This window comes from Passer domesticus, chromosome 28, assembly GCF_036417665.1.
Source record: "Passer domesticus isolate bPasDom1 chromosome 28, bPasDom1.hap1, whole genome shotgun sequence".
Taxonomy (NCBI): domain Eukaryota; kingdom Metazoa; phylum Chordata; class Aves; order Passeriformes; family Passeridae; genus Passer; species Passer domesticus.
In genome coordinates, this window is record NC_087501.1 from 1906613 (window position 1) to 1922076 (window position 15464).

A 15464-nucleotide genomic window follows, 5' to 3' on the forward strand; every position below is an offset into this window, starting at 1 on the left:
TTAGAGGATTTCTGTATCATCCTTCAAAGATTTATTATTTGACAGCTTCTAAAACTTCCACTAAACTTGGTTTCTTACATCATTTCTATACACAGGTTGTATTTGTTATCATTGTCTTGAGGCTTATAAAAAAATAAGCATTTAAAATGCCCAAAAGAGTAATTTTCCTTTAAAATTGTGCTACTGAACTTGACCCCCAACACAGAAGAGAGACTTTTGGTAATGAGGTTACCCCAAGCAGTATAAAAATATACATAAAAATAGACAAAAGCTCTATCCTCCAATCTGAAGGGCTGTTTGTGGGGTTTATTAGTTATATTTTTTTTTTTGTACATCACTGAAATTTCATTAACTTCTGCTAAATATTTACAGAAAACCCCCCCACCCTCTGTCTGCCTCCTCTCACCGAGGCAGAGACCTGCAGCTTTTAGTTCATCCAGAGTTTTCTGTTGGCAAAAAATGGATCCCTGCACTGGGCCATGGCACACAGGTGATGCTGAGGGCACAGGGGACCTGCAGGGCCCTGGGTTGTGTCATGCCCCCATGGATGTGACCTTCCAGAGCACAGCTGGGGACAAAACAAAACCTGTCCTAAGGTTAAACCCAGCCTGAAGCCCACAGCATCACCACAGGGCCCTGCTGCTCCTGCACACCCTGGCTTTCTGCTTTCCCTTTTGTCCTGGTGATAAAGTCAGAATGCCCAAACCTCTTGTACAACAGTCCTCAGGTATTTGGGTCTCTTCCTCCAGTCTACCCCAAGAAAATTTTAAATTAAAAAAAAAAATTACACGACAGAAAAAAAAAAAAAAGAAAATAATTACTCTGTACTCTTCTTCAACAACATGAAAAGGTTAAAACTAAGTGACACAATCCCCCCCCCGAGACTATGTACATAAAAAGACATCAGATCTCTTAAAACATAAATATACAGTGTATAAATCCAGGTGCCACCTAAAGGCTGCGGCCGCAGAACTATTTCACAGACACAAAGCAAACCAGACTCTCCACGCCAAGGGCAGACACGGCGAGGGTTTGGGGCTGGGCAGGGGGGCAGAGCCCCGTGGCAGAGGCTCCTGGAGCCCACACATGCACCAGGGAAGGGGTGGTGGTGGTGCCCGGGGGTGAAACATGACCCTACACACGCCACGGTCCTACAGGGTGGGGCTGAGAGGGCAGGAAATGGGATCAGACCCTGAGTCCCCAATTATTTCCAGGCACGTGCTCTGCTGGGGCTGCCCAGGGGCTCCTGCAGCCTCCTCCAGCTTTGCTCACCAAGGGAGGCACGTGGCACCTCCAGCGCAGCCCGTGCAACTCTGCACCCTGTGCTCGAAGGGTTACCATGACTTTCATGGAAATAATACAGCCTTGATCAGGGTAAAAGCCTAGTGGAGGTCTTTAGCCCAATCTTAGAGGTTTGCTTCTACAGCACGGACAGCTACGGCTCCGACACACACAAATAGGTTCTGTTAAAGTGACGATGCAGTGTCTGAATTATCCGAGTGTTATCCCTACTGCTGCTAGGGGAGGGCCAGTGGTCGGGGGTGTGACGGAGGTGGGACAGCTCCAGCTCCACCTGGAAATGCAGGGAGAAGCCAAAAGACACTGTGAGCTTTACTCGACAGCTGGTTTTATGGCATGCAAGGAAACTCCTACGACAACACTTGGTACAGAGCCCACGGCGTCTCCGGTCCCACCGTGGTGCCTCGGAGGACGAGTAAAGCTACGAGTCTGCTCGGAGGGGAGGGGGTGTGTGAGTGTGTGCAGAGAGGGAGGGAGGGGCTGGGTGAGGAAACGTCCTTCTTCTGCTGAAGCCAAGCTCCTGGGCAAAGCTGCTTCCCTCTACCGCTGGCCGGCCTCGCGGATGCGGCAGGCCACGGCCGTGATCAGCGCGGCGCCCTTGCCGCTGCCGTCCTCCGACTGCAGGAAGGTCACTTCACACTTGGGGGACAGCTCCCTCACTGTGTCCTGCAGCACCGTGGAGAAGCTGCGGGGCAAGGAGAGGGAGAGGTCCTGAACTGACCGGCCACGGGGTGGAAGTGTCAGTCCCAACCCCTGAGCTGCTTTCATAGAGACTGGGAGAGCAACGCAGAGCCCGAGGGGAAGGATGGATGGATGGATGGATGAGGGATGGATGATGGATGGATGATGGATGGATGGATGGATGGATGGATGGATGGATGGATGGATGATGGATGGATGGATGGATGGATGATGGATGGATGGATGGATGGATGGATGGATGGATGGATGGATGGATGGATGATGGATGGATGGATGATGGATGGATGGATGGATGGATGGATGGAGGGATGATGGATGGATGGATGATGGATGGATGGATGGATGGATGGATGGATGGATGGATGGATGATGAATGGATGGATGAATGAATGAATGATGGATGGATGGATGGATGAATGATGGATGGATGGATGGATGGATGATGGATGGATGGATGGATGGAGACAGAGTTGCCAGGGATGAAGCTTAGAAAGCCCAAGTCTCCACACTTCAGCCCAAGCATAACACAACCGTGCTGTGCCTTCACTCAGGACTAAACCCAGCCCCTTCTCGAGGCCCACCAAGCCCTGGGAGCACCAATGAGCCTCAACAGCCCTGACCAGCCCCACCTGGGGGGAGTTTTCAGTGCCTCCCTTTGCCCATGGGCTCTGAGCCCTGTTTAAGCTCAGCCCAGTGCCTTAGTCCCTGTCTGAAGCTCCAGTGCCCAGCAGCACCAGCCGGCACAGGCAAGTTTTTGTGTGGCCATGAACTTTCATGACCCAGCTCATTGCTGGTCAGAGCTGCCTCATCCCTGGAGCCCTGGCTGAACCTGGTCACCACGTCTGGGTCAGGCCAGTGGGACTGGAGGAGCCTCTGTCCTTAAGGGAGCAGCTGACTCCTGCTGGGCCTCAAGTTTGTGTCAGCGAGCTCCCGGCAGCCTCAATCCCCCAAAACACCCCAAATCCTCCCCCATTCCCCCTGAACCTTCCCCCCGAGCCCCTCACCCTCCCAAGGAGCCCAACCAGAGGCACTCACTGAGGGTGCAGCTTGTAGAGCGTGCCGTCCACACCGACGGTGATCTTGAGGAAGTCCAGGCCGCGGTTCTCGCGGATCTTGTCCACCACGGCGGCCATGCCGGCGCCGCAGAGCTGGGCCGCGCGCCGCGCCACCACCGCGCACACCTCCTTGACGATGATGCTGTCGTCGCACGTGGACTCCAGGCCCAGGTGCTGCAGGATGGAGCGCACCTGCAGCAGGGCCAGGCAGTCGCTGCGGGGACACGGCGGGGACAGCGTGAGGGACGTGAGGCCTCCTCTTCCTCGTCTACTGCCCGGGCAGTCGTGGCTTGTGACAGTGCCTGGGGTGGCCCTACAGCCCCCCTCAGCCTCAGCTTTCAGACCTGGACGTGGCCTGGTGTCACATTCTAACCAGGGAGGCTTTTTCAGGACAAAGCCAGCGGAGTGTGACACCCCTGCCACCCACCCCACCCGCTCCGTGCCCAGGGCAGGGGATAAAGAGCCATCTGTGCTGCCAGCCTCCTTGTCTGTGCCACAGCCACGTGGGCTCTGCTGATTTATCCCTGTGGCACCATCCTGGCTCCACACCAAGCACGTGGAGCTTCTCCCACCAGCCCTGGGGGCACGTCCCCCAAATTCCACCCCTGCTCTGACCGGCAGCTGGTGCTCACTCCCTGCTGGAGCTCACCTCTCTATCTGGGACAGGAACTTGGTCTCAAAGATCCCTCTAGTCTTCAGCCTCTCGGAGATCCGTCCCCGGAAGAGCAGCCCTTTCTTGGTGAAATCCATCAGGATGTTGCGGACGATTTCCCCCAGGTACATCCCACTGATCATCTTCTCAAATCTGGGCAGGAGAGGACGAGGCCGGACATCAGCACAGGAAGGGACACTGGGGCTGGGTGGGGATTCCAGCTCTGCCAGCTGCCCTGGGCACAAGCCCAGCAGCACGGCCCCCACCCACGGGCAGGGGACAAGGCACAGGTCACTGTCCTGCCCATCATCCCCTGGATGCACCAAGGGGCTGGTGGGGCTCCTGCACCCTCAGCCCCACTGGGGTCCCTTCCAGCCCCCCAAAGCCAGCACCCACCTCTGCTTGCCAGGGTTGAGGGACAGCTCATCCACTGCCACGTCGAACTCCGTCCGGATGTCATCCAGGCAGCCGCTGTCCCCGAAGGCCCCCCACTCCATGTTGACACACATCCTGCCCTCGTCCCCCTCCACCAGCTCCACGTTCCTCATCTCCTCCATGTAGCAGGCGTTGCTGCCCGTGCCTGTGGGGAGCAGGGGGATCAGAGGGACAGCTGGGACACCTCCTGTGCCCCCCAGGGCAGGGCAGGGGTGGCAGCACGGAGCAGGAGCTCCACAGGGAGCGTTCGGTTCTCACCAACAATCAGCCCAACTTCACAGTAGGGATCCTCGTAGCCACAGGTCATCATGGTGCCAACGGTGTCATTGACCACTGCCACCACGTCCAGGTCGAATTCCTGCAGAGGGATTGCAAGAGTTATTCCTGGAGGGCTTGGGATTCCTGCTGAGTCTGCTCCCACGGCTGGGGAAGGAGCTGGCTGGCTGGTGAGTGTGGCAGGCAGAGTCACAGAATCATGGAATGGTCTGGAAAGGTCCTTAAAGCCCGTTCCATTCTCCCTCTGCCATGGGCAGGGACACCTTCACTGTCCCGGGTGCTCCAAGCCCTGTCCAGCCTGGCCTTGGGCACTGCCAGGGATCCAGGGGCACCAACAGCTGCTCTGGGCTCACACCCTCTGCCCTCAATGCCCTCAAAGGGGGGAACTTCTTCCTAAAATCCAACCTAAATCTCTCCTCTATTAGTTTAAAACTGTTCTCCCTTGTCCTCCACGATCATCCACCATCACAGACACAGAGCTACCCCAGGTGGGGGCTCCCCCCAGCCCCACCTGCCTGCAGGTAGAGCTCAGACACCTGCAGTGGGCCAGCCCTGCCAGGAGCAGCCCCCGGGCAGCAGCTCGGGGTGGTCTGTGCTGAGGAAACGAGCCGGTGTCTCCTGAGCTCAGGACCAGACAAGTCTGCTCCAGCCCTGGCCAGGAGCCAGCCCGTAGCCCCAGGGTCTGAAAATCCAACCTCAAGTGATGAGTAAGGGCGGCTGTGAAAATTCCGACACTCATTACGCTGAGCTCAGCCCACTAATTTGTTTTACAGGCCAATTAATGATGCTGAAGAGAGCCAGGATGTGGGAGCAGCCGCTGGCTTCTCCCAGCCCTGTGGCTGCTCACCTCTCTCCTGTGAATGGCCTCCTTCAGCAGCCCCACCACGTCCTCTCCCTCGCAGCCTGTCGCCTTGAAACCTTTTGTCCACTTCAGGAGAATTCCCTGTGGTGGGAAAAAGCCCCCAGTGAGACCCCTGAGCGGCAGGTGGGAGGCAGAGCTGGGGTGCTGCCAGGAGGGTGGGGTTACCTCGTCCAGGTTGTTCTGCTGGCAGGGGAAGGAGAAGGTGAATCCCAGCGGGAGCGACACGCCCTTCATCCCCATGTACTCCAGGAAGTCAGAGATGCAATGGACAATGTGGTCAAAGAGCTGCACAAGAAAAGCCAAAAAGTTACCAACACAGCCAGAGCCCAGCTGGAAGCCAAATTTCTGAGGGTTCTGACCCATTCCCAGGGCTGCTGGAATGTTTAAATCACTACCAGGACTTTGAATGGAGCAGGACATGGCTCAGCTGCACTGTGGGAGGTGAGCAACCCCAAAAAGCTCAGTTCACTCTCTTCCCCACCCACAGCATGGCCAAAGCCCTGCATTATCTCCACCTCACAGGTCCCTGGAGGGGTGGGAGCCAGCAGGGAGGTGAGACAGGAATCCAGTCCCTCTGCAAGGGATCCCCAGGGCCCTCCAGCCCAGTCTGCTGGAGGTACTCCCAGCCCCCAGGCACTGCCTGGAGTGCTTTGCAAAACTCTTTCCAAACGTGCCTCACTGCTTGTGTTGTGGTTTCCCTATCTGGGAAATGGGGATGATGCTTATCTGCCCTTGTGGAGTGTGTGGGATCAGGGGAGGCTCGCTCATGCCTGGGAATAACACCTAAAAACCAGACTCCAGCTTCCCAAACTCCAGAGCCCTGGGCACAATCGCTGCTCTAAGGGCAGGGCAGCACCCCTGCTTTCCCTCCCTGGAGAGGCCAAACCAGCTCAGTGGTCAGCCCTGCTGCAGCCAGGCAGGGAAGAGGCCCCTTTCCCCTTTCCCTGTGCCCAGGCTGACCTCCTCTCCCGTGCCCTGCATGATCTCCACGGGGATGGAGTAGATCTTGTTGTGCATCTCCACGCCGCGCCGCATGCCGTTCCTGACGCGCACCAGCAGCACGCGGAAGTTGGTTCCTCCCAGGTCCAGGGCGAGGAAATCTCCCTTTTCTGCAAGCCAAGAGAGAGGATCATCAGCAGAGATCCCAGCACGGGGCATGCAGGGTGGGGCACAGAGCAGAAGTGGACCTGCCCTCCTCCAGGGAGAGGGATGGGAATGGAGACATGGCTGGGGATAGGCAGGAACAGGGCTGCAGGGAGGAAGAGGATGGAGAGGTTTCGAATCATAAACTTGAATTGGAAGAGACCCACAAGGATCACTGAAGTCCAGCTCCTGGCCCTGCACAAGCTTCAAGCCAAGGTCAGGCACTGGCCCAAGCCACAGGAAGAACCAGGAGCACAGCCCAGGGTGAGGATGAGGGTGGGGAGGATCCTGTGGCAGGATCTGTGGCCACGCAGAGCCAGGCTTTGTGCTAAGTCAGGTGCAGAACGTCCCAGAGGCTCAGTGCTCTGCCCAGTACCAAACTGGAGGCTTGTGCCACAACCACCACAGAGGAACCGGCCACAGCAAGGGATCCAGCCCCTCCCAAGGATGCAGGACATCCACGGGCTCACACACAGAGGTTTTACACAGCACACATCACCTGTTCCATCAGGAGTGGAGCACACGTAGGTGGGCAGCATTTTCACCGTCGCCTCCTCGTGCGTCTCCTTGCCCAGCCCCTTCTCCATCTCTATCCTCATCCTTTCCTTCACCTCCAGCAGCTGCTCGTGGCTCAGCTTGAGGGGCTCCAGGATCTTCTGGCGGGCCTGGTGCTGTGCAGCCAGCCTGTAGGCCACGGCTGTCACCATGGCCGCCCCTTTGCCGCTCCCGTCCTCGGAGCGGATGAAGCGGATCTCGCAGTCTGGCAGCAGCTTCCGCACGGTCTTGTGGAGGCGTCGGGCAAAGCTGGGGAGGAGGAGGAGAGGGGACCTCAGCATGACCCTCTGGGGACCCCCTGGCATCCAAACGAGGGGCCCGAGGGGATATTTGGAGGTGCTTCTCTTGTGCCAAGCTGTGCACACTGCTGGAGGCAGCAGATCCCTCTCTGGCGCTGTCCCCAGCACCCCCAGATCCCTGTCCCCAGCACCCCCAGATCCCTGTTCCTGTCTCCAGCATGCCCAGATCCCTTTCCTTGTCCCCACCACCCTCAGACCCCTGTCCCCATCCCTGTTCCCAGCCCCTCTGTTCCTGTCCCTATCCCTACCACCTCCAGACTCCTATCCCTGTCCCCAGCACACCCAGATCTCTGTCTCTATCCCCAGACCCCTGTCTCCAGCACTCCCCGTCTCTGTCCCTAAATCCCTGTCCCCATCTCCAGCCCCCTTTGTCCCTGTCCCCAGCCCTCCTGTCCCTGTACCCATCCCTCACTCACTGTGGGTGTTTCTTGTACACGGAGCCGTCCACGCCCACAGTGGAGCGTGGCCTGTCACTGCCCTTGTTTTCCCTGTCCCCATCCCTGTCCCCAAATCCCCATCCCTGTCCCCATCCCTGTCCCCATCCCTCACTCACTGTGGGTGTTTCTTGTACACGGAGCCGTCCACGCCCACGGTGGAGCGCGGCCTGTCACTGCCCATGCTGTCCCTGTCCCCAGATCCCCATCCCATCCCATCCCCACTCACTGGGGGTGTTTCTTGTACACGGAGCCGTCCACGCCCACGGTGGAGCGCAGCCTGTCACTGCCCTTGCTGTCCCTGTCCCCATCCCTGTCCCCAAATCCCCATCCCTGTCCCCATCCCACCCCATCCCCACTCACTGGGGGTGTTTCTTGTACACGGAGCCGTCCACGCCCACGGTGGAGCGCAGCCTGTCACTGCCCTTGCTGTCCCTGTCCCCATCCCTGTCCCCAGATCCCCATCCCTGTCCCCATCCCTGTCCCCAAATCCCCATCCCTGTCCCCATCCCACCCCATCCCCACTCACTGGGGGTGTTTCTTGTACACGGAGCCGTCCACGCCCACGGTGGAGCGCAGCCTGTCGCCGCCCTTGTTGTCGCGGATGCGGCGCAGCACGGCGGCCAGCGTGGCCCCGCAGAGCGCGGCCGAGCGCGTCGACACGATCTGGCAGATGCGCAGCGTGGCCACGCAGTCCTCGTGCGACGGCTCCAGCCCCAGCTTGCTCAGGATCTCGTGGGCTTTCTGCAGCCCTTCCTTCTCCCTGCAAGGACAAAAAGGGGTTCGTGCCTCGGAGGTTTTTTTTGCTGGGTTCTGACCTGGGTTGGCTCGGTGCTGGTCCGTCCACGGGCTGGGAGCCAGGAATCCCCTGGATCTTACTCACTTCTCAATGGCAGAGACGAATCTGGTCTCAAAGTGGCCCGTGGTGAGCAGATCTGGCGTGAGCCTTCCCCCAAACAGCAGCCCGTCCTTGGCCATCTTCACCAGGATGAGCCTGACCAGCTCCCCCATGTACATCCCGCTGATCATCTTCTCAAACCTGCCCGTGGGGAGGCACGGGGTGCAATCAGGGAATGGTTTGGGCTGGAGAAGCCCTCCAAGGTGGTCAAGTCCAGCCATTCCCCAGCTCTGCTGAGGCCACCACTAACCCCAAGTGCCACATCCACAGAGCTGTTAAATCCCTCTGAGGTGGTGACACCACCACTGCCCTGGGCAGCCTGTGCCACATCTGATCACCCTTTCAGAGCAGAAATCTTCCCAAATATCCAACCTAAACTCTCTCTCCATAAGCTCCCCCCGAGCCTCCTTTTCTCCAGGCTAAACAATGTGTGTGTTTGGCTGTGTGTGCCACAAGGTGGCCACAGGCTGACCTGAAAACCCCTTGGCAGCCTCCCACCCCAAACAGAATCTGGGTAATCTCTTCCCAGAGCAGTTTATCCCATCACTGAGAATATGGGGCCATGTGGACACGACCATCATCCTGCAAAGAGAACTCATGGCCACCTGAAGAGGCTCAGTCCGTTTGCAGGGACCCCCAGGCCACAGCAGCCCTGTGGGGAAGGGGAGATCTGCAGGACTGGGATGTGGATGTTAGGTGAGGGTGTCTGCCTGGGCTGGTGGGAACTCTGCTGGCCAGGAAGGGGACAGGAATCATTCACAGGAGGGGGTCACAAGGGCAGCAGGTGGGGCAGACAGCCCTGGTTTGGGACACAAACCCAGGTTTGGGACATAACCCTGCTTTAGGACAGAACCCTGCTTTAGGACAGCCCTGTTTTAGAACAGCCCCAGATTTGGGACGCAGCCCCAGGTTTGGGACACAGCCCCTCTCTGCACCAGTGGCAGAGGACACAGTGACCCAGTTAGCTGGGCTGACCTCCCCAGTCCCAGCAACTGTGGGAGGATGGACAATGCAGAGCAAACCACGAGGCCGAGCCAAGAATCTGCTCACAATTGTTTGCCAGGGTTGAGCGAGCCCATGTCGATCTCGCGGTCGAACTCGGTGCGGATGTCGTTGAGCACCCCGTCGTCCCCAAAGGCTCCCCACTCCATGTTGATGCACATCCTGCCCTCATCCCCTTCCACCAGGTCGATGTGCCTCATCTCCTCCATGTAGCAGGCGTTGGTGCCAGTTCCTGGGCCGAGCAGGGGCACAGGGTGAGCGAGGACACTGCCTTTCCTCATTCCCATTGTTCCCCATTCCCACTGTTCCCCATTCCCCTTATTCCTCATTCCCATTGTTCCCCATTCCCATTGTTCCTCATCCCCACTGTTCCCCATTCCCATTTTTCCTCATTCCCACTGTTCCCCATTCCCATTATTCCTTATTCCCATTATTCCCACTTTTCCTTTGGCCACAGCCCAACACATCAAAGAAAGAGCAAACTGGACAATGCTGCTTTTCCAGCCCTGGTGTCCCCCTCTCTTTTTTCCCCCAAACACCCCAAGGCCTGCAAGAAGCAGGATCTCCCTCTGGCTCTGCTGGAGCCCAGGAAGCAGCCCCAGGACATCTTCCCCCTGGCTGCAGCTCACCAACAATGAGGCCAACTTCACAGTTGTGGTCATCGTAGCCACAGGTCATCATGGTGCCCACGGTGTCGTTCACCACGGCCACGATGTCAATGTCGAAGTCCTGACGTGGTGGAAACAAGACAGGCTGACCCCACAGAGACAAAACTGCCCAAAACACCTCCACGGAGCCAAGGTGTCCTGGGCAGGAGCCGTGTGCCCCCAGCCCAGCCCCTTACCCCTCTCTTCTTGATGGACTTGCGCAGCAGGGACACCACGTCCCTCCCCTCCACGCTGCTGCACTTGAACCCCTTCGTCCACGTCACGAGGATGCTCTGCAGGGGAACAGCAAGAGGGAAGCTCCAGGTGACACCTGGCTCCTGGCACGGGGGACATGTGGCCCTGCAGGGGGGGAGCCCCCCGTTATCAGCTCACCAGCTGCGCCATCAGCCGCAGCTTCCGTGTCAGATAAAGTTTATGGCCACCAAACAAAACACGTGAGCTGCTCACTGCTGCCCCGCCAGCAGGAACATGCTTCCCATGACCAGCTTTGATTGAGCCCTGCAGCAAAACTTGTTCACAAGCCCAAGGAATGCTCCTTGACCCATCCCTGAGGGGCGGATGGCTGGCTGTGCCTATGGAATGCTCCTTGACCCAGCCCTGTGGGGTGAGAGGCTCATTGTGCCTTTGGAATGCTCCTTGACCCAGCCCTGTGGGGTGGGGGGCTCCTTGTACCTATGGAATGATCCCTGAATCATCCCTGACCTATGGAACGATCCCTGAGCCATCCTGGGGGGGTGGGGGGGCTCCTTGTACCTATGGAAGGATCCCTGAGCCATCCCCATGGGGTGGGGGGCTCCTTGTACCTATGGAATGATCCCTGAGCCATCCTGGGGGGGTGGGGGGCTCCTTGTACCTATGGAATGATCCCTGAGCCATCCTGGGGGGCTGGGGGGCTCCTTGTACCTATGGAATGATCCCTGAGCCATCCTGGGGGGCTGGGGGGCTCCTTGTACCTATGGAATGATCCCTGAGCCATCCTGGGGGGCTGGGGGGCTCCTTGTACCTATGGAAGGATCCCTGAGCCATCCCTGAGGGGTGGGGGGCTCACAGCCCCCTGTGGCCAGAGGCACCTGGCCAGGGGCTGAGCTGAGCCCTGGGGGAAGGAAAATAACTCAATTCCAAGATTTGGAATCTCCAACCCTCTGGGCACAGCCCTTAGGGAGGCAGGCACCCGCCCTGCCTTAGAGCTGGGGAAACTGAGGCACTGAGCGACCCGACCCCGGTGAGGACGGGGGGCACAGACCCTCCCTGCTGCCTCTGCTGCTTTGTGCCGTTCTCCCCAGCCCCGAGTCTGCAGGAGGAGAGTGTTAATCCCTCCCGGAGCCGCTGGAGCTCCACTGAGCACCGGGAGGACGTGCAGGGGCTGCTGCGCTCCATGGAGCCGGCCCCTGTCCTTCCCGGGGGGAGAAGAGAGCCAGCATCACCCCCAGCCCATTCCAGGGTGGGAAAACAGCATCACCCCCAGCCCCTGCCCATCCTGGGGGGGACAAAGGGACAAGGACAGCCAGCATCACCCCCTGCAGCCCCTGTCCTTCCCGGGGGGAGAAGAAAGCCAGCATCACCCCCAGCCCCTGCCCATTCTTGGAGGGACAAAGGGACAAGGAGAGTCAGCATCACCCCCAGCCCATTCCAGGGTGGGAAAACAGCATCACCCCCAGCCCCTGCCCTTCCTGGGAGGGAGAAGAGAGCCAGCATCACCCCCTGCAGCTCCTGCCCTTCCTGGGGTGGGGGGAAACAGCATCACCCCCAGCCCCTGCAGATCCTGGGGAAAATAAGAGCAGGGAGGAAAAAAGAGCAGGGACAGCCAGCATCACCCCCTGCCCCTGCCCATCCTGGGGGGACAAAGGGACAAGGACAGCCAGCATCACCCCCTGCCCCTGCCCATCCTGGGGGGGCAATAAGGGCAGGCAGAGCCAGCACCACCCCTCAGCAGCAGGGCCCACGTGCCTCGCTGGGCTCAGGGATGTTTGGTCTCCCAGCAAGGTCACAGCTCAGAGCTGACAGTGACAGTGACAGCCATCGGTGCCCGGGGCTGGCAGAGGGGACACGACAGGACAGGGGGCTGGGATGCCCAGGGTGGGATGCCCAGGGTGGGATGCCCAGGGTGGGATGCTCAGGCTGGGATGCTCAGCACGTCTGGCTGCAGCTCTGGTGAAAAAGCTGCTCTCCATGGAGGCATCCCATGGAAACATCACCCCCAGAGCCCTGCAGCTGCCAGCACGCAGCCCTGGCTCTGCCAGCACCACGCCCTGCTGGCACACACGGTGACCCTGGGACACAGGACCTTGCCAAAGGTCACACAGAGGTGGTGGCTGAAAAGTCTAAAGATAAATTAGGGGAAATGCAGAAACCCAGGATTGTCCAGAGCAGCTGTGGATGCCCCTGGATCCCTGGAAGTGTCCAAGGCCAGGCTGGACAGGGCTTGGGGCAGCCTGGGACACTGGAATGTGACCCTGCTCTGAACTCTGAGTGGTCCTTAAGGTCCCTTTCCCCTATGAAAACCTGGCCAGATGTGTTTAGAACAGGAGCTCCATCACCACTTATTGTCATCAAACAGCTTTTAAAAAGGCAGTCTGGCACATAACCTTAGCAGACATTGATTTTCTTTTAAACTGGGGGTCAATAGTGTGTTTGGAGGAGATGACAAGCAACGGGGTTATTGGAAGTGATGCCAAGCTCTGCATTCCCTGAAGGAATGTTCCATCCTCTGTGTCCCTGCAGCCCCTGAGCTGTCACACCAACAAAAAATATTCACAAAAATAAAAGGACAGTGCTGTTCCTGAGCTCCTGTCACCCAGAAATGGCTTTACAGGGGTGGGAGATGTGGCACTTCAGGAAAGGTCAGGGGACCCAAAATCAACGAGCCTAATTAACAGCCTGAGCTTAAATTGGTGTGGAACCCACAGGGAGAGCCCAGCCCCTTACCCACCTCATCCAGCTTGGTCTGGTGGCACGGGAAGGAGAAGGTGAAGCCAAGGGGGAGCTTCTTGTCCTTGATTTGCAGCTTGTCCAGGAAATTGGCCAAACACTCGGCAATGTGGTCGAAAAGCTGGAAAAAAAAAAGATAAAGAGTGAAAAATAAAAACAACCCCTACTCCGAGGGCTTCACAGCAGGATCCCCCAGGCCAGGACACATCAGGGGTCCCCCAGGAGCCCACCTGCACCCCGCTGCCCCTCATGAGCTCCTCGGGGATGGCATAGATCTGGTTCTCCATCTCCACCTTGCGCAGCCCGTTGTCCGACACCTTCACCCGCAGCACTCGGAAGTTGGTGCCACCCAGGTCCAGGGCCAGGAAATCCCCGTCCTCTGTGGGGTCAGGACAGGGACAACCCGTTAATTCCTCTGGCCACAGAGCCCTGAGGCCACCCCCTGCCCCCAGGTACCAGGATAAGGTCAGATTTTTTATTGTATTTCATCATTTTGTCCTTTTTTTCGGTATTTTATTGGAGCGGTCGCTGTATTCTCTGCCACCACAGAGGATCAATATTTTACCCATCATCGAGGCAGATCCTCATGCTTTAGGACACAAATCCCACCAGCCCCCCTAGAAAAGCCCAAGCCAACAGGAAGATGAGCTCCAGCCTCAGGCTCCACCAGGAAGAAGGCAGCAGAGCCATCCCTGACCCTGCTGAAGCTCTTGGAAGCTCCTAAACCTCCATCCAAGGGGTTCAACCCTGGTGGCAGCTGTGGGAGCACCTCAGCCTGGCTCAGGTTTTGCTGTACTAAAAACCCCTGGTGTCCAGGCTCAGCCCAGCCCAGCTCCAGGAATGCCACACACTCCTGGCATGTGGCAGCAGGAAACCAGGGAGGGAGAAGATCCCAAAGAGCTGCTGTGGAATCTTTGCTCCTTTTTTTTTTTTTGCCAGGGCTGGGATTAAACGTGCAAGACAGAATTTCTTGCTGGGACTCAGATGTTTATTGGCTCTTATCTTTGTTGTACTCTCACAAGCCCTGAGCTCTGCAGCACTTCACTCCAACAAACTAAAGCTGGAGCCCTGCCTCTCTCTCTCTCTGTCTCCAAGGCCTTTTAAGGATAAGCTGTCCAATTAAGAAATGACACCGAAATTATCTTTACTTTTAACCCAGTAACCAACCACCCATGGCCTGCAATGGGGACTTTTCATCCAATTACACAAAGCCACCCAAACCCGTGGAGGAGAAGGAGACAGGGGAGGAAGAAGGGGAGGAAGAAGGGGAGGAAAAAGGGGAGGAAAAAGGGGAGGAAAAAGGGGAGGAAAAAGGGGAGGAAAAAGAAGGACCAGCCTCCATCCTAAAACCTCCATCTTGCTTTATAGATTTTCCTATATTCTAAACCCTTAAACTCCAAGTTTCCCACCCTGTGATATCACACACTTCTACCCAAACTCCACACCCACAATCCCAGTGCTATCACTCAATTTTGGAAGTTTTCCCCACGGCCTCAGGACAGTGCAGAGTTCTCCTGGAGGTCAGTGCCTGGCAGCACAGAAAATCCCAAATTCTCAGCGCCCAGGGCTCCAAGCAGGCTCCTCCAAGGGAGCCCAGGGCTGTGCCCGGCCCCGAGCATCCCCTCCCGGCTGTTTTGGGGCAGGGAAAAGCGCCCAGCTGGCTGTTTTGGGGTGGAGGGGCCGGGGAAAGCCTCTCTCAGCACCGTGAATGTGCTGCGCTGGCTGCCGGGGCCGCTTTGTGCCGCACAAAGGGAACAAAACCCGCGGGACATTAGTATGGGACATTAGTATGGGACATTAGTATGCACCCGCCTGCCACCGCCAGGGACCAGGGCTGGAGGGGCAGAGCCGGCCCCAGCCCCAAAGCCAGCCCCAAAGCCAGCCCCAGCCCCAAATCCTGCCCCAAAGCCAGCCCAGAACTGGCTCCTGCCCCAAATCCAGCCCCAACCCCAAATCCAGCCCCGGCTCCTGCCCCAAATCCAGCCCCAAAATCCAGCCCCAAAATTCAGCCCCGGCTCCTGCCCCAAATCCAGCCCCAAATCCAGCCCCAGCCCCAAATCCTGCCCCAAAGCCAGCCCCATTCACAGCTCCTGCCTCAAAGCCAGCCCAGAACTGGCTCCTGCCCCAAATCCAGCCTCAAATCCTGCCCCAAATCCTGCCCCAGCCCCAAATCCAGCCCCAGCTCCTGCCCCAAATCCTGCCCCAGCCCCAAATCCTGCCCCAAATCCTGCCCCAAATCCTGCCCCAGCCCCAAAT

The 15464-nt window shown here is 58.1% G+C and overlaps 1 protein-coding gene across 2 annotated transcripts in view; it reads right to left on the reverse strand.

Moving 5' to 3' along the window:
* LOC135286992 (hexokinase-2) overlaps positions 1 to 15464 on the reverse strand; it is a 27415-nt gene continuing 11951 nt past the window's right edge. The window contains exons 3-18 of one of the 2 annotated variants that reach the window (XM_064400257.1): positions 13439 to 13587; positions 13210 to 13329; positions 10457 to 10552; positions 10242 to 10341; positions 9661 to 9844; positions 8596 to 8751; positions 8242 to 8475; positions 6924 to 7228; positions 6242 to 6390; positions 5447 to 5566; positions 5267 to 5362; positions 4402 to 4501; positions 4105 to 4288; positions 3706 to 3861; positions 3037 to 3270; positions 1 to 1984 (exon numbers count right to left, since the gene is read on the reverse strand). In XM_064400257.1, coding sequence (XP_064256327.1) covers positions 1840 to 1984; positions 3037 to 3270; positions 3706 to 3861; positions 4105 to 4288; positions 4402 to 4501; positions 5267 to 5362; positions 5447 to 5566; positions 6242 to 6390; positions 6924 to 7228; positions 8242 to 8475; positions 8596 to 8751; positions 9661 to 9844; positions 10242 to 10341; positions 10457 to 10552; positions 13210 to 13329; positions 13439 to 13587 — 2528 coding nt within the window. In that variant the 3' untranslated portion in view covers positions 1 to 1839. Of the gene's footprint in view, positions 1985 to 3036; positions 3271 to 3705; positions 3862 to 4104; positions 4289 to 4401; positions 4502 to 5266; positions 5363 to 5446; positions 5567 to 6241; positions 6391 to 6923; positions 7229 to 7941; positions 8007 to 8241; positions 8476 to 8595; positions 8752 to 9660; positions 9845 to 10241; positions 10342 to 10456; positions 10553 to 13209; positions 13330 to 13438; positions 13588 to 15464 lie in introns of those variants that run through there. The other variant, XM_064400258.1, reaches the window with a different exon arrangement.